The 17,415-nt window shown below is 46.9% G+C and overlaps 2 protein-coding genes and 1 long non-coding RNA gene across 10 annotated transcripts in view; 2 read left to right on the forward strand and 1 right to left on the reverse strand.

Moving 5' to 3' along the window:
• Nucleotides 1-17,415, forward strand: part of LOC310851820 — a 626,966-nt gene that overhangs the window by 241,078 nt on the left and 368,473 nt on the right. The gene's annotated exons all lie outside the window — the stretch shown is intronic.
• Nucleotides 916-10,792, reverse strand: PSMD8 (proteasome 26S subunit, non-ATPase 8). The gene is made up of 7 exons (XM_083754207.1): nucleotides 10,456-10,792; nucleotides 8,071-8,143; nucleotides 6,414-6,516; nucleotides 5,989-6,154; nucleotides 3,916-4,016; nucleotides 2,197-2,305; nucleotides 916-1,612 (listed from the first exon to the last, which is right to left on the reverse strand). The coding sequence occupies exons 1-7, from the start codon at nucleotides 10,627-10,629 to the stop codon at nucleotides 1,475-1,477; spliced, it is 864 nt and encodes a 287-aa protein (XP_083610333.1). The 5' UTR covers nucleotides 10,630-10,792; the 3' UTR covers nucleotides 916-1,474.
• Nucleotides 10,734-17,415, forward strand: part of CATSPERG (cation channel sperm associated auxiliary subunit gamma) — a gene marked incomplete at its 5' end in the record, with an annotated part of 48,694 nt that continues 42,012 nt past the window's right edge. The window contains 4 exons of one of the 8 annotated variants that reach the window (XM_083753618.1): nucleotides 10,756-10,868; nucleotides 13,587-13,662; nucleotides 14,785-15,021; nucleotides 15,622-15,675. In XM_083753618.1, coding sequence (XP_083609744.1) covers nucleotides 13,657-13,662; nucleotides 14,785-15,021; nucleotides 15,622-15,675 — 297 coding nt within the window. Of the gene's footprint in view, nucleotides 11,166-11,571; nucleotides 11,901-12,403; nucleotides 13,663-14,784; nucleotides 15,022-15,621; nucleotides 15,676-17,415 lie in introns of those variants that run through there. The other 7 variants (XM_083753617.1, XM_083753619.1, XM_083753616.1 and 4 more) reach the window with 7 other exon arrangements.

Consider the following 17,415-nt stretch of genomic DNA (forward strand, 5'->3'; position numbering starts at 1 on the left):
TGTCCGGGCAGAACGATGGGGGAGGAGACGCTCCTTCAGATATACTGGACCGAGGCCATTTAGGGCTTTAAAGGTCAGCACCAACACTTTAAATTGTGCTCGGAAACGTCCTGGGAGCCAATGTAGGTCTTTCAAGACCGGTGTTATATGGTCTCGGCGGCCGCTCCCAGTCCCCAGTCTAGCTGCCGCATTCTGGATTAGTTGTAGTTTCCGGGTCACCTTCAAAGGTAGCCCCACGTAGAGCGCATTGCAGTAGTCCAAGCGGGAGATAACCTGACCACTGGTCCTGCTTGTTAGGGATGATGGGAGTTGTAGTCCAAAAAACAGGTGGAGACCCAAGTTGGGGAAACACTGCTATAAAGTGAGAATAACCCTACAGGTGTTGTCATTTGCTATTCAGCCTCTTTTGCCTCTACTGAGCCTGTGGAAATGTGTGATAATGGAGGACACACCAGCCAGGACAGCAGCAGGTATAAGGGCAAGTTAAGGCTCATCTCAATAACTTGATTCCTAAGTGTGCATGTGTGCCTCACTGTTAAAACGTCCTTTTTTTATCAGTGGACAACTGTAATGCACCAAACCAAGGCAACATTTAGTAGTCCAGTTCTGATGTTCCCCTATTACTGCTGGCACCCTGCTCAACAAAGTCACAGGGACCATTCTACTGTAATGTTAAACAACAAGCCTGCTCTTCCCTTCTTCAGCATCTCTGCAGGGAAATCTAGAACATTTTGTTCAGACAAAATGGACAAACCCTTGCTTAGCATAAAATGGAAGTGGTTGTGTGGCCGTGGAAACTTATACCTGAAACACTACTAAACTATGGTTTTGCTTCATGTCCTGGTTGGGTCTGACTAGTTGAGCCTTCCTGCATTAATAGCATTCAAGTGCACTTATGACAGTTGGGAAACTGCATTTGTAGAAGAAACTGTGTTTATTTAACTTACAGTCAATCCTTGTAAGTGGCTTGCACCGAAAGGCGACAGCAAGTTACCAAATAAAAACCAAAACCAAAAGTCAGATCGTAATTCTGGGAGGCCAGTTTAACCCTGCGCTGACCAGAAAGCAGAGAAAAGTATCTGTTTCCAGTGCAACCAGTTCCTGGCATTAATTTTGAACAATTAGCAAATGACAGGCTGGTCTATGATGCAAGGAAAGGGGAGGGGAGGCAATAATATAGGCTATTTCCACCCCTCTGAGGTCAGAAAAGGCCATGAATCACCAGCCCCCCTCCCTTTCACATCCAGAACATCTCTCCACCTAGGACCAAGGAACCATGTAACTGTTAATGACACAGGGATAGGCACAATTTTTACTCTGGCATCCCAGGAGAAAAAGATGGGGCGAAAGAGCCCCCGCCCTTCCTATATAAGCAAATTGACTGCCCGCTCTATGGGAACTGGATTACAAATACTAAAATGGGGAGGGGGGGGGAGAAGAGTAACCCACAGTCCCAGCCCATGGTGGGGCCCCGCTAGACGATCATCTCCAGCTGCCGGGCATATTCGATAACTTGTTTGGCTAGCTCTGTCGAAGGGATGGTGGCATCTTCCGGCTTCTGCTGCTGGCCCGTGAAACAGTAGTGGCTGTTTGGGCCTAGAACCCAGCCTCGCTGTAAAAGGGCAAGAGGATGTTATATGAGATTCTTTTTTAAAACAACAATGCCACAAAACCCACCCCATGAACACCGAGGCTTGTTTCTCCAGCAAAGGTCCCTCCCTCATCTTGGCCTTGTAGGAGAGCTAAAAATAGTGCCAATATATTTCACATCTGGCAACCAACCCTTGGGTTTCAGATAGTACAGGGGTAAAGGTAAAGGGACCCCTGTCCATTAGGTCCAGTCGCGAATGACTCTGGGGTTGCGGCGCTCATTTCGCTTTATTGGCCGAGGGAGCCGGTGTACAACTTCTGGGTCGTGTGGCCAGCATGACAAAGCCGCTTCTGGCGAACCAGGAGCAGGGAGCAGGGACTGAGCAATGGGAGCTCACCCTGTTGTGGGGATTCAATCCGCTGACCTTCTGATTGGCAAGCCCTAGGCTCTGTGGTTTAGGCCACAGCGCCACCTGCGTCCCTCTAGTACAGGGGTAGAGGAGTATAAAAAGCCCGGTACACAAATTTCCACGGCTCTCCAGCGGCTCATTTACCAGAAGTAATGTATTTAATGTTAACTCTGGAAGTCTGTACTCAAATTCTCACCTTCTTGGCATAGTCTGTCATCTTCTTGGGGGTGAAGAAGAGCATGCGAGTGGCCTCATTGAACAGGATCTTCTCATAGGCCTTCTCAATGCAGCTGGCAATTTCATCCCTGGGGTGGGAGGGGAAAAACGGAACACAAGCAGGTCACCCAGACGGAATTCTTGCACACAACTCGGCCGCTATTAAGCAGGGTTAAGCCCCACTAATGTCAAGAGGAGACGTAAGGAGGTGCTGAATTCTCTCCCACTGAGACTGATAGGGGATTTCAAGGTGCTTAAGATATGGCTGGGCTGTGAGGTTACAGTGTCTATAGGTTTTAAAGCACATCACATATACTCAGGAATCCTCACAGCTGCTGTGTTGGTCTGTAAGGTAAAGGGACCCCTGACTATGAGGTCCAGTCGTGGCCAACTCTGGGGTTGCGGTGCTCATCTCGCTTTATTGGCCGAGGGAGCCAGCATACAGCTTCCGGGTCATGTGGCCAGCATGACTAAGCAGTTTCTGGCAAACCAGAGCAGCGTACGGAAACGCCGTTTACCTTCCTGCCGGAGTGGTATCTATTTATCTACTTGCACTCTGACGTGCTTTCAAACTGCTAGGTTGGCAGGAGCAGGGACCGAGCAACGGGAGCTCACCCCGTTGTGGGGATTCGAACTGCTGACCTTCTGATCAGCAAGTCCTAGGCTCTGTGGTTTAACCCACAGCGCCACCCGCGTCCCGTGTTGGTCTGTATTAACTACCATATTCCACAAAGAAATGGGATGGTGTCACAGAGGCAACTAGGGCACGAGGCAAGTTTCTCTGGCTTTTGATAGGGGGTGTTTTTTTGAGGAATACCAATGGCGGATATATTTCATTCTCAACTCTTACTCCTGGTGTGCACAAGAGGAAATACCACCTGCCCTTGCAGAAGACTTTTGCCCATTGTCAGGGGTTCAGGAGCAGAGGCACAGGAGTGGGCGGAGATGGAGAGCGAGGGGGAGGAATCCGAGGGGGGTGGAGGCAGTGACAGTGGTCAGAGGGATTCCACGAGCCTCTCCAGCGAATCGGAAGATTCACAGAAGGGAGCGCCGATGGCCAGGGCAAGGGGGGTGCCAAGGGGGAAACCCCAGAAGGAAGGGGCCAGCGGGGACTCCCTGAGCAGCAGTTGGAAATCAGGACCAGCTTCCCCACCAGAGCGCAGTGGGGGGGAGGAGTCCCAGGCATCGGGACCAGTGTTCTCACCACCAGCGAGAGGAGATGAGTCAGGATTGACCACGCCTCCATCGGAGAGCGGGGAAACGGTCAGGAGGAAGGTTACCGGCTGGGCGCGCGCGCCAAGTTCAAATGTACAGGCGAGCGGCACAGCAGGTAGCCCGGATAGGGAGCCAGGTCCTAAAGCCCGCCGGAAGGAGGGGCAAGACTCAGGGGGGTCAGCGTCAGAAGAGTCCAGAAAGGAGGAAACCCCAGGGGGCAGAAGGACCCAGAGGAGGAAAGAACAACGGAAGAGGTGGAGTAGGGCTAGGATCTTAAACTGGTGCGGAAGGGGTGATGAGTCAGACGGGACTTCGCCGATCTAAGGTTAAGACGTAGGGCTGCACGCTCTGGCGTTGGAATGGAAACCAAACTTCAATAAAGAACTTTTGTACATTACATCAACCTGGCGTTGGTCCTCTGTGAGCTGGGACCTAGAGGCAGCCCTGACACCCATGTTTATAAAACGAGTCTAGCACGACCCACCTGACAGTGTCCAACAGGATGTCGATGAAGAAAGCGTAACTCTCTGCTGGGATGTTGCCTTTTGCCAGGAAGACTTTATTGTAACTGCCTTCCATCAGATACTAAGGCAGGAGGAAAGAGGAAGAGCATCACAGAGATAAACAATTTATTAGGCACCTTTTCAAGACCAAAGCCACATACAACTGATAATGTAGCAATCAATACACAATAGAAAGAAAGGTGTGGTCACTGAAAATTTTGGAACAGCATGTTGTCTTAATAAGGTTTTATCCAGTGTTGGAAACTCAGATAGCCACCAAATGGCTCCTTAAACCAGGGTTACAGTCATCAAAACGGGATGTCTAGTTGCCATTTTGGGGCCAGGCGCCAGGAAAGTCCTATTTTTAAATACGACTTTTTGGTTCCTGAAATTTGTTCTGATTGTGCTGATAAAATATCACGGATAGAATTCTACAGGATGTGTTGTTAAGTGTGTGAAAAGAGTCACGATCCAAGGATCCCCAGGCATGCACCTCCAGATGGTGGAGATGTCTGGCGAATTTCTAATGCTGGTTTTATGCAATTATTAATGTGTTGCATTAGTTTTTGTTGTGTTATGTCTGGAACTCCCTCACACAACTCCTCCAAAGCAGCAACCCTCTCCTCACCTTCAACTCGTCCCTTTCCAGGATCCAACCCACCTTTTCTATTAACCCTTTGGCACACCGCTTAGGGAGAATATGTCATTGTTTCAGTTACACACACTGCTTTAGAATGGGTGGCCTAGGCCCCCCGCTATCACAGGAAAACCTTCTCCTCCCATACAGGGCTTCTTCCCACAGCGGGTTTTTAAGGTCCACGAACAAGGCTTGCTATTTTGGAAAGCCAAGATTGGTATCCACAAGAGGCACAGCCTTTTCAGACTTAATGCTCTTGCGAGGACTGCAGTTTAGCCTTGTTTCATAGAGCACAGGAGTATAGGGAGGTGCCTCATACCAAGTTGGAGCATTGCCCCGTCTTGCTCGGTACAGCCAACACTGTCAAGAACAAGTTGATTGAACTTAGGAGCCTTTGCATGAAAGGAAAGTGCTCCTCCTCCTAAGCTAAAGACCTTCCCAGAAACAAGCAGAGTTTTTAAATGCAACTGGAAGGTGCTTTTGTGTTTAATAATAATAATAATAATAATAATAATAATAATAATAATTTATTTATACCCCGCCCATCTGGCTGAGTCTCCCCAGCCACTCTGGGCGGCTCCCAATCAAATGTTACAAACAGTACAGCATTAAATATTAAAAACTTCCCTGAACAGGGCTGCCTTCAGATGTCTTTTAAAGATAGGATAGCTGATTATTTCCTTCACATCTGAAGGGAGGGTGTTCCAAAGGGCGGGCGCCACTACCGAGAAGGCCCTCTGCCTGGTTCCCTGTAACCTTACTTCTCGCAATGAGGGAACCGCCAGAAGGCCCTCGGCGCTGGATCTCAGTGTCTGGGCTGAACGACGGGGGTGGAGACACTCCTTCAGGTATACAGGACCGAGGCCGTTTACGGCTTGAAAGGTCAGCACCAACACTTTGAATTGTGCTCGGAAACGTACTGGGAGCCAATACAGATCTCTCAGGACTGGTGTTATGTGGTCCTGGCGGCTACTCCCAGTCACCAGTCTAGCTGCCGCATTCTGGATTAATTGCAGTTTCCGGGTCACCTTCAAAGGTAGCCCCACGTAGAGTGCATTGCAGTAGTCCAAGCGGCGATAACTAGAGCATGCACCACTCTGGCAAGACAGTCTGCGGGCGTGTAGGGTCTTAGCCTGCGTACCAGGTGGAGCTGGTAGACAGCTGCCCTGGACACAGAATTAACCTGCGCCTCTATGGACAGCTCTGAGTCCAAAATGACTCCAAGGCTGCACACCTGGTCCTTTTATAGCTGCATTAGAAAATTGCTATATTTCATTGCTTACCTGGGGGAGGTAGGGGGCACAGAACAGGGAAAATAACTAAATATACCTCCTCTCTACCCAATTAACGGCACTTTGCTAATTAAGCACTTATTCATAGGGAAGGAGAAAAGCAAAGAGAAGAGGAGAGGCGTCACCTGCTCCAAAGATACAGGGTGCTTGATGTAGACATTGGTCTGAATGTCCTTGGCTGGCAGCCTTTCAAGCTCAGTGTGGAACTCTGCGACACGGTTCTGAGACAGCAGGAAGAGAAGGTTCAAGCCCAGCAGCTGATGCTTGTAGGCTGACTCCGGTAACTCATCTCTGAGGAGGGAAGGGGGAAGAGAGAGATGCTGAATTTGTGTTACGGAGTGCTTTAGCCAGAGAGACCCAAAGGAATGATTTTGCCTCTTCTGCTGCCCCACCCCATGGCGCTCCCGTCCCCTGCACATTATGGGGCTTTTGTTTCATTGAGGAAAAATTATTTTTAAAAAGTCCTGAAAAACATCAGAGTTGGGTTTGGGGATAAAAACCCTGATGAGTAAAACAATTATCGGAAAGGGTTCAAGGCAGGGATACTTACTTGTAATCAAAATAGTAGCACTTCAGCTGGGCCATGTACCTCTCAAAAGATGGGATGTCTTTCTTCAAGATACTCCACTGTGCTCCGATTTCTAGAATATCTCCTTGCGGGGCAAGAAGGGAAATGAGGGGCAGAGCATTAGCAACAACAAGCAGAGGAGTTGCAATGTTAGAGCACAGCAAGCTGATATCTTGCCTTCAAGTCTGGCCAAGATTACTAACAGATTTCTAACAGTAAGAGCTGTTCAACAGTAAGAGGCTGTGGACTCTTCTTCCTTGGGAGGTTATTAAGCAGATGTTGGATGGCCATCTGTCAGGGATGCTTTAGTTGAGATTCCTAAATTGCAGGGGGCTGGACTAGATGACGCTCTGGGTCCCTATAGGAAGACACAAGATCTACCCACCCTGGAAGAATGGCAGATGAAAGTAATAGACTACATGGAACTGGCGGAAATGACTGGCAGAATCCGGGACCAGGGAGAAGAGTTGGTGGAAGAAGATTGGAAGAAATTTGAAGACTATTTGCAGAAACATTGTAAAATTAATGAATGTTAAAATGATGTTGGATTGAAATGAAATGGCTTTAGCAACAAGGTTAAAAAGAATATGTAAAAATGGATTGATAATCAGATGAAAATACGAAGTTATAATATGTTAAGATATAGAATTAAGATAAAAATAAAGAGGGAAAGGATTCGCTGAATCAACCATGTGAACTGGAATACAAAAAAGGGAGGTGTGAGGAGGTCAGGAAACAAGTAAATGAAATATAAGACATGAAAAGATTGATTTGTTTTCTTTTTTTAATTGTTTCTATTTCTCATGTATTTGGTATTTTTTCTTTGTATTTTTGTATCGTTTTTATTTCTACTTTTTCTTTTTTATTCTGTAATTTTTCTTTTTTTATGTCTGTAAAATTTCAATAAATATCATTAAAAAAAAATAATAGATGACGCTCTGGGTCCCTTCCAACTCTATGATTCTAGGTGGCTCATATAAGAACTGGGAGGGAGGCCTACAACATCTCTACTCCACCAGCACCTTCTGCATCTGCCACCAGGACCAGGGGCTGTGAGAGACAGCAGCAACAGCAGCAGCCATGCAGTGAGGAAGTTCTGGCCTGTATAGGACTAATATTTTGCTGCTTCAATTGTTGTTTCCAAGGCAGGAGACTCAGCGACACAATGGCATTTGTGGGAACATCAGGGGACAAGGGGAGAAAGCTAATATACACCTTTGCCCCCCTGCTGTAGTGACTCCTGTATCATTGTCCATTTTGTCATGTTTAAAACATATTGTAAACTTCAGTTAGTGGGTGAGGCACAAAAACTCCCAAATAAATAATATGAGACAGAGCATAAAACACAACAAACACACAAATACTGGAACATAGAGAAGGAGAAAGTCTCGCCAAGGGGCCATTCTTGCTCTTTTCCTTTGCCCACAGTGTGATTTTGTCACTTTCTCCCAAGCCTGAAGGACAGGTGAAGATGCATTCTTTAAATTATCATCAGAAACAAGGACAGTGGCTGTTCTTGAGAACAGAGACCGTGTCAGCGGCCAAACAGCAAACTTCTGAGGGATGAATTTGCCCCACAAATTTCTCTCTGTGTTAGGAGATTTCTATCAACCTTGTGTATGGGTCGGATTATACTCACTTGCTAAGATAAGCTGCTGTTTCGTCAGTTTTGTGCCTGTTGTGGGCAGAAAGTTGAGTTCAAGCAGCGCTAACTGGAACAGAGCAGAGAGAGGGAGAGGTAGGTTACTGCTGGGGCTGATGAGAGCTCTAATACCTGGAGGGAACAGGGTTGGCAAAGCCTGGTTTAGAGCTATTGCAGTCTGACTTAACATCTTACTACTGATGGCTGGTGGCTTGAAAAAATGAAGAATTGGACAAATTCAGGGAGCCGGGAGCTGTCAATGGCAATCAGCTAAGGAAGGAAGGGAGCATTCTAACCTTAGAAGCATAATAATAATAATATTTATTCCTTGACCATCTGGCTAAGTTTCCCCAGTCACTCTAGTACCAGAGAGGCTGCAACCCTTCAAAAGTTGTTAAGACTCCAGTCCTCATCAGCCCCAGAAACCATGGCTGATGGGCAAGGATTAGGCACCAGGAAAAAGCTTTATAATCAGGCCTTTGGCATTTAACTATCTCTGGTCTTTCTAGAAGTGGGTGGGATGTTTTTAGTGTATTTCTTTCTCTCTTGGTTTTAATGTACCTATGTGGGTTTTTATGGTATGTTTGCTTGTCTGTCTGTAAGTCACTTTGGGTCATTCTGGGCAAGATAAAGTGACTAACAAATTCAATAAATAATAATAATAATAATAATAATAATAATAATAATAATAATAATAATAATGGGATGATGGCAGTTGAAGTCCAAAACCAACAACTGCAAGCTCTCGCCTTTCCCAACCCTGCTGTGTACCCTTGTTATATGATGCTTTTGGGATAGTGCATGAATGCTGTGCATAGCTGTCAACTTTCAGATTTGAAAACAAGGGATCAGCAGCCTCGAAAACAAGGGATCAGCAGCCTCACCTGTCCCGGGGACAGTCTATGGGATATCTAACAATCTGGGATAGCAGCAGGAAGCGGCCCTGGAATAAGGGAATTTCCCGCAAAAAAGGGAAGGTTGACAGCTATGATACTGTGCCGAATTGTTTTGTTTGAAATCTCCATTGAGGCAGCTAGCTGGCTGCAGCTGGAGACCGGATGCTGTTAAGGACTGCCTCAATCACGGCAAGGCTCAGCGACCTGACTCAGCCGAAAGAGAGAGAGGCTCGTAAACAGGTTTTCAGCTTAGGCAAAAAACATCTCCGCTGAGTCACTGGCCTCCTCTTCCGGCAGCAAAGGAGCCCGGCCCCCAGAGGCTTGCCGGGACAGAGCCACCTCAAACGGGGACGCAGGAAACTGCCCGATGCGGAATGAGGTCCTCTGCTCCATCTAACTCAGTACTGCCCACACTGACCGGCAGTGATCAGGCACAGAGTTTTCCCCACTCCCGCCTGGAGACATGCGGGCTAAACATCAGGAAGAACTTCCTGACAGTAGGAGCTGTACCACAAGTGCTGGTGGGCGCTCCTTCCTTGGGAGGATTTGAAGCAGGCACGGGGGTTCCTGCATTGCAGGGGGGTGGACTGGATGACCCTGGGGGTCCCCTTCCAACTCTACGATTCTGCAGTCAAAACAAAATAAAAAAATTCCTTCCAGTAGCACCTAAGAGACCAACTAAGTTAGTTCTAGGTATGAGCTTTCGTGTGCATGCACACTTCTTCAGATACACTGAAACAGAAGTAACCAGACCCTTCTATATAGTGAGAAGGTGGGGAGGGGTATTACTCACAAGGGTGGTGGGAATGGGTGATTGGCAGATAGCTGCAATGAGCCTGTTGACAACTCTTAACGACTGCAATAGGTCTTACAGGAAAAAGCAAGGGGTGAGGTGAAAAATGGCTTTGTCATGTATAATGAGATAAGAATCCAATGTCTTTGTTCAGACCAGGTTTCTCCATGGCTTTAAGTTTGGTAATAAGTTGCAATTCAGCAGCTTCTCTTTCCAGTCTATTTCTGAAATACGATTCTGCATTTAGGGATGGGTGATCGGCCTCTGTTTTCCCTATTTCATGCCCCGGTCCCCGCTTTTCACCCCTCAATGCAAACCACTGGCTCTCCCTGCCTCCCAGACGCGGGTTTCAGCCCCTCTCTGCCCGACCTTCTCTCGGAACAAAGGCTTCCCCCTCCTCTCCCTCGCCCCTCTCCCCAGCGCCTGCTTCCACTAACAACCTCACTGTAAATGGAAGCCTCCCCCCCCCGGCCACGCTTTCCCTGCAGCCCTCGAGACGGCACCCCACCCAGGGTCCCTCTTCCCCTCCTTGCCTCCCGCGTCTCCCCTATCGCCCCATTTCCACTTCGAGGGCGGTTTCTAGTGGCGCCGCGCCGCCCTCGGCGGGGCTGTTTCCAGGCTCCCCCCCCCCCGCCGCCGCGTCGGTTTCTCGGGCCCCCTGCCCGTTTCAAGCGCCCCCGCCGGCCCCCTTGCCTTGAGGCGGCCCAGCAAGTCTCCGCACTTGCTCAGGCTGAGGTTCTTGCGGTTCCACTCGGCCCTCAGCTGCTCGTACATGCCCGCCGCCTCCTTCAGCCCCGCGGCGCCCGCGTCCGCCCCGTTCAGCACCGGCCCTCCGGCCGCCGCCATCACAGTCACTCCCGCTGCCATGAATCGGCAGCCGGCTGAGGAGGAGGAGGGGAAGGAGCCGCGGCAGCAGCTGTCACAAAAGCCCAGCGCGACGTCCTCGCTTTGCGGCCGCCCGCGCGGTCTCCATGGCAACCGGCCTCGAGGCCGGCGCGCGCGCGTCGGCGACGCACCAACGGCCCGGTTCCCGATTGGCTGGAAGGTTTTTTTTTGGAGCGCATGCGCGAAGCGGAGTAACGGCTCCGAGGGAAGCGAGCGGAGGAGTTTGAAGTGGGGGCGCTGAGGCGCTAATTTGGGGAGCGCGATGTAGGCGGGTTTTTTGGGGGCGGCGGCGAGGGGGAGAAGGTACGAGCGCTGAGGAGAACGTTTGGGAAGCGTAGCGTCTTGAAATAGCTGTTGGCTTTCAACGTCACCAGGGTGACGTCACTAGTAGGGAGGTGTCTACGTGAGGCCCCGTGACGTCACCAGCCAAGAGGCTAGGCGTGTGATGCCAGGCGTGGGAAACGCAGACCAGTGACACAGGCAACCTAGTTCAGTTGCTGCAGAAGTTTATTTGACAGGTTTGATTTGGGTTTTTTTTTTTTAAATACTTTTTTATTAGAATTTCCACATTGATAACAAAAACCACAAAGCAGAGTGGTACCCAAAAACAGAAAAAGAAAAAAAAAGAGAGAGAGAAAAGAACAATAAACAGATAAACAATAACAACAAACTTAATTCTTCACAAATCCAACCTTTTAAGCATCTTAGTTGACTTCCTCAAGTCCCTCCCTTCTGAGTTTCCTTGTAGTTAAAAGTAACAGCTTTCCAGTATCATTATTAAACTAAAACAATTTCCAGTTATAGTCCATCTTACTCACTTTTCTTAACATTCTAAATCCCATTTATTTAATTATAGCTTAATTTAATCCTAGGCCTAATTACTTCTTTCAAGTAATTTCTAATTTTTTATGTTTGACAGGTTTAATTTGTTATTAAACACACAACAGAGTTTATGTCAGATGTTACAGATTGAAACAGGCATTGAGAATGTGGTATTGGAGTCTCCCATGCTGGTTGCAATGAGCAATTTAATATCCTGGCCAAAGCCACCCTGTTGGGAGGACTTCCAGGCCTCCATGACAACTATGGGGTTACCTGCAAACGATTCTTTTCAGCAAGGCACCAAGGAGGGTAAATGACGAAGTACAGGACCTGATTGTTAAAGCCCCCACAGCCAGGCCCCCATGAAGAATCCAGAGATTGTGTTGTGTATTATTTTATATACATTGATAGACACTGAAGAGCAGCCGTACGTAGTGGAATACTCCACTTATTCAGAATGGCATAACCACAGTCCTATGCAAAGTTTCCTGGAAGAACCCAATACAGTGGTACCTCGGGTTACAGACTCTTCAGGTTACAGACGCTTCAGGTTACAGACTCCACTGACCCAGAAATAGTACCTCGGGTTAAGAACTTTGCTTCAGGATGAGAACAGAAATCACACGGCGCAGCATTAGCTAAAGTGGTACCTCAGGTTAAGAACAGTTTCAGGTTAAGAACGGACCTCCAGAAGGAATTAAGCTCTTAACCCGAGGTACCACTGTAGTGCTAACTTTTGACTGCATAGCTTCAACGTGAAAAACACATTTGGCTTTAGCAAAAGATAAGCCAGCTGAAATGCAACCTTTAGCTTTTAACTGAAAATACAAACTATCTTACAAATTGACGCTTAAGGTGATACTTGAGGCATGGCTAGCCAGGCTAGAAGCAGCGGTTCAAGTTTTAAGAAGTCCAGCATTGGCAATGAGTTCAGAACTACAGTGGTACCTCGGGTTAAGAACTTAATTTGTTCTGGAGGTCCGTTCTTAACCTGAAACTGTTCTTAAACCTGAAGCACCACTTTAGCTAATGGGGCCTCCTGCTGCTGCCACGCTGCCAGAGCACAATTTCTGTTCTCATCCTGAAGCAAAGTTCTTAACCTGAAGCACTATTTCTGGGTTAGCGGAGTCTGTAACCTGAAGCGTATGTAACCTGAGGTACCACTGTACGTGGAAGCAATGGTGTCCATTTCATGGGGTGGCATGCCCACCTGCCAAGCTTCTAAAGACTGGGCAAGTCAAGCCCAATCTCGTGAAACTCATACCTTGTGAAACCTGAATGTGCAGACGTTCACCATATCCTAATGGATGCATCTGTTCCCAGTGCTGAGTGTTTCTGGGACCTGGGTGACCCGGCTGTGCCTTTGCTTTCTCACTCTGGTTCCTCCACTCTCAGAATCTGGCAAGGGCATCAGCCAACTACTATTTCCACACTTCTCCACCCAGCAGGGAAGAGTGGAGGTGAAAGTCCTGCTTCCATCTAGAGAAGCTCTGGGAGAGGGATGTGCCTATCTTCGCCTTTGCTCCCTGGTCTCAGGCATCCCTCTCCCACCATCCTTTTCTCCTCATGTGTCTTAGTCTGCCACTCTACTCCTGAGCCCATCAACACTTTGGGACTCGTGACATGTTATGAGAGAGAAAACCTTTTCTCTATCCACCTTCTCCATAGTACTCTGCATAATTTTAAGCAGTTTTATCACGTCGCCTCTTACCTGTTTCCTCCAAACTGAAACCCCCAATGCTGACACCTATCCCCATAGGGGAGTTGCTCCACCCCCTTGATCATCTTGGTAGTTCTGAGCTTTTTTCAATCTCTACCATAAGCTTTTTGAAGTGAGGTGATCTGGAACATGTTATCTTGACATTTAGAAGACATCTGAAGGCAGCCCTCTTTAGGGAAGTTTTTAATGACTGATGTTTTAATGTATTTTTAATCTTTGTTGGAAGCTGTCCAGAGTGGCGGGGGTAACCCAGACAGATGGGCGGCAAATAAACAAATAAATAAATATTCCAAATGCCACTGCACCATAAATTTGTATACCAACCTTATTAGAAAGTCACTTTCATTTTTAATTTATTTTCCAATGGTCCCAAGATTAGAATTTGCCCTTTTCACAGCTGCTGCACACAGGGTCACCATCTTTATCAAGCTATCAGTCCTTGGTCAGACACTGCCAGTTCAGACCCCATGAAGGTATAATAAGTGAAATGAAGATTTTGTTTTGTTCCAATGTGCATCACTTCAGGCTTGTTTACACTGGATTGCATTTGCCGTTTTACCACCCATTCCTACAGTTCATATAGGTTCTTTTGGAGCTCTTCACTTTTTGTTTTAACTGCCCTGAACAATTTAGTATTATCAGCAAACTTGGCACCCTAATTCTCAGTCATTTATGAACAAGTTGAAAAGCACAGGTCCCACTACCAGTCCTTGGGGGACTCCATTCTACATCCTTCCAGTGGGACAACTGTTCATTAATTTGTCCTCTGATTCCTGTTAATCAGCTCCTTATGCACAAAAGGAGTAGGCCAGTTGTGTTGTTTATTGTTTCTATTTACTTGGCAATTTTTAAGTCTTTGGAAACTGCCCTGAGCACAGTTTCTAGAGTGGAAAGGTTGGCATTCACCTATCTCAGGAGACAAAGGTGTGTGCCTGTTACTACACACAAGCGGTTAAGGCAAAAACCAGCAAAGCGAAAAGGGCCATGTGACATGTTTCTTCCTTTGTGGAATCCTAGAGGAAGGCTAACAGCCCAGATCCGAAATAAATTTTTTTTCCTTCCAGTAGCACCTTAAAGACCAACTAAGTTAGTTCTTGGTATGAGCTTTCGTGTGCATGCACACTTCTTCAGATACTGTCTGAAGAATACTATCTGAAGAAGATACTATCTGAAGAAGTGTGCATGCACACGAAAGCTCATACCAAGAACTGACTTAGTTGGTCTTTAAGGTGCTACTGGAAGGAATTTTTTTTGTTTTGACTATGGCAGACCAACACGGCTACCTATCTGTAGCCCAGATCCGACTGGTTTTGCCTTCTGTGCAGCTTTTGCCAGTATGTTCCTCTGGGGTGAATGGCAGCTATTCACTAACACAGGAGAAAGCAAAGGTGTGTATTTAAAGGACAGGATTCACGTAAGACTTCAATATGCTTTTTTGACTCCTTTGAAGCTTACCATGAAATATCAAGCCAGTCCCTCTGTGGAAAGCCCCCTCTTAGGTTAGATAGAATATTGGGAAGAGGCTTGCTTATTTAGAACACCTGCATAAAAGGGTTAATTAAAAAGGTAGGGGATTGTTGTTGTTGTTTTGGCAGGTTCCTTTGCAAGGAGCATCTGTGATGTGGCAACTTTTTGCAGCTACCTTGTCCCTTGTTTTCCTGTGCATGAAACATCTATTTGCGTCAGATTGCAAATGGGTAGCTGTAGTCAACGATTTTGCTGACCTTGGGAGCGACCGAAAGATTTTCTTTTCCCAGCGGGAAATTAAAAGGGTGGCTGAGATCTTCAAGGAACTCACAGACTCAGCTATAGACCCTGATGACAAAAATGCAGTGAGTACAACATGCCTGGGTGTGGGAGAGGAGATCTTCCTTTTCTTCCACGACTAGCAAGGGCTCTTTGGGTTCCATGGCTCTTGAGCTGGAGCTGTTAGGAGGGTGGGCAAGAGGTCACTTAGAGAGCCCCTAGAACCGAGGGCTGAAGGGAAATCAGACAAACAGCAGTCACACACATCCTCAAAAGTCTAGGCTTAACAGAAGAGGCCAGGGCTGGTTGCATCCCAGGCAACAGGCCAAGCCTGACTTGAAAGCTTTTATAATGGAGGGAACCAATGGGCTGCCTTTGTGGGTAGCGTCAACCTAGAGTTTAGGGGGAAGATCCCAGTTGTGAGACCCTCTCAAACTGCAGACCTGACCAGCTCACCACAGCAGTGTATAAATCTGGAGCTTCTGCTTTCGTCCTTGGAGATTCCTAACAGGCACAAGTGCTTGGATCCCTTACGGTCTCAGTTACTTTGGTTTATTTTATTAAATCAACTGTTTTATTCCGGGCTGCTGTTGGCTTTCCTGGTATACCAGTCAACCAGAACTTTCAGCTTATTACTCTTCAAGTGAAAAGAGCTATTGAAATATCGTAACTGTCTCTTTTTACAGAAATACCTGGGATTTCCATACTACCTGAAAATTAATCTGAGCTGCACACTTCAGGTAAGAGAAGAGCCACAGGCAAGGGATACTTACACATTGTAATTGAAGGGGCACTTTTCCTTGCTCCCCTGTTGCTTCAGCAATGGACAGATTTGCACCATGGACATAAACTTGTTTTAAGCCACTGCTTTAAAGTGGCATTGCTGTTTCATCTGTTGCTGAGGTGCATGATAATCTTGCGAGGGCTTTTTTTTTTGGGGGGGGAGGTGAGGTCAGCCTGCCTGATGCCCATGTCCTTTGTAATTCCTGGGGTCCTGGTTCCACCAAGGATTAAAATCTAATGGAGGATGCCATTGCTGAATTAGCCAGACAAGGCTCATAGTTGCCAACTCGGTATGGTCCTTTGTATAACAAAGGAAGCTGCTCTGTGCCAGAGGACAAATGGATGGGCGCCCCTCTCTTATTTGGCTGCCAGTAAGAGGGACAAAAGCCAGGATAGTTGTGTGAGAGAGAGAGCTGGGCTAGAAGCAGGCTGCTGGCATAAGCCAGGGAGAAATTCTTGATTTCTGCTGGAATCCAAGGCTGTGTCTATGGGAGAAACAAGACCACTTGGGGTGTTAATGCTGTAAGCCCCTCCACTGTAGGTTTAGGTTGCATATGTGTGTAAATAAACCACATGTCATAAAGAAACCACGGTCTCCGCTGTCTCTTATTCCAAGAAAACCAAACCCTCGGTAAGTGACTGGATAGGAAAAGAAAAAGGGCTTCTTCTTCTGTCTCTTGTCAGTTACATAAAAAGAATTATTTGAACATTCCCTCCATAATAACCCACTTTTCTTATTTCTTCATTTTTCCAGTCTGTTGTTCCATTTCCTTCATTTCTGGCTTAATTTCATACCTCATTTCAAACGCTTTTGGGTTATAAACTATTCTTTTTGAAACTAAAAAATCTCCTGGAAACCTTGTTGCTGAAAAAGCCCAATGGGCGAAACAAAAGAGTGTACAGTGGTACCTCGCAAGACGAATGCCTCGCAAGACGAAAAACGCAAGAAAGAGTTTTCCGTTTTTTGAGTTGTTCCGCAAGACGAATTTCCCTATGGGCTTGCTTCGCAAGACGAAATGTCTTGCGAGTTCATTTCCTTTTTCTTAAAGCCGCTAAGCCGTTAATAGCCGCTAAGCCGCTAATAGCCGCTAAGCCGCTAATAGCCGTGCTTCACAAGACGAAAAAACCGCAAGACGAAGAGACTCGCGGAACGGATTAATTTCGTCTTGCCAGGCACCACTGTATCCTGAGAACTGGTCTATCATCAGCTGCCTTATTGTTACTAAGTAGTTCTGTTTGTTACACTCTTAAGACATAGGAGTATGCAGAAAGAAGATATCAGTATGAAATGGCATTGCCAACAGGAACTGTACATTGTAATCGTTGGACTTGACAATCTTTGGACTTGACTATCCTTGGACTTTACGACAATAACAACATATAGAAGGTTAATAGTAATATGATATGTTATTGCGGGATAACATATCACTGCGGGAGGCAGTGGAAGACAGGAGTGCCTGGCGTGCTCTGGTCAATGGGGTCACGAAGAGTCGGACATGACTAAACGACTAAACAACAACAACATGTTATTGCCATCAGGAGCTGTGCTTTGCATTTTTTTGATATGACAATTACAGTTTTACTATATATAATGTTATGTTGCTTTGCAGCCAGTTACGTGTGTGTTGTGATATTCTCAACATGATTTACGTAATGAGGCAATTGTGTGTGTTGACTGTATCATCTAACACCGACAA

Source organism: Podarcis gaigeae (assembly GCF_964106915.1).
Source record: "Podarcis gaigeae genome assembly, chromosome: 8".
Classification (NCBI taxonomy): domain Eukaryota; kingdom Metazoa; phylum Chordata; class Lepidosauria; order Squamata; family Lacertidae; genus Podarcis; species Podarcis gaigeae.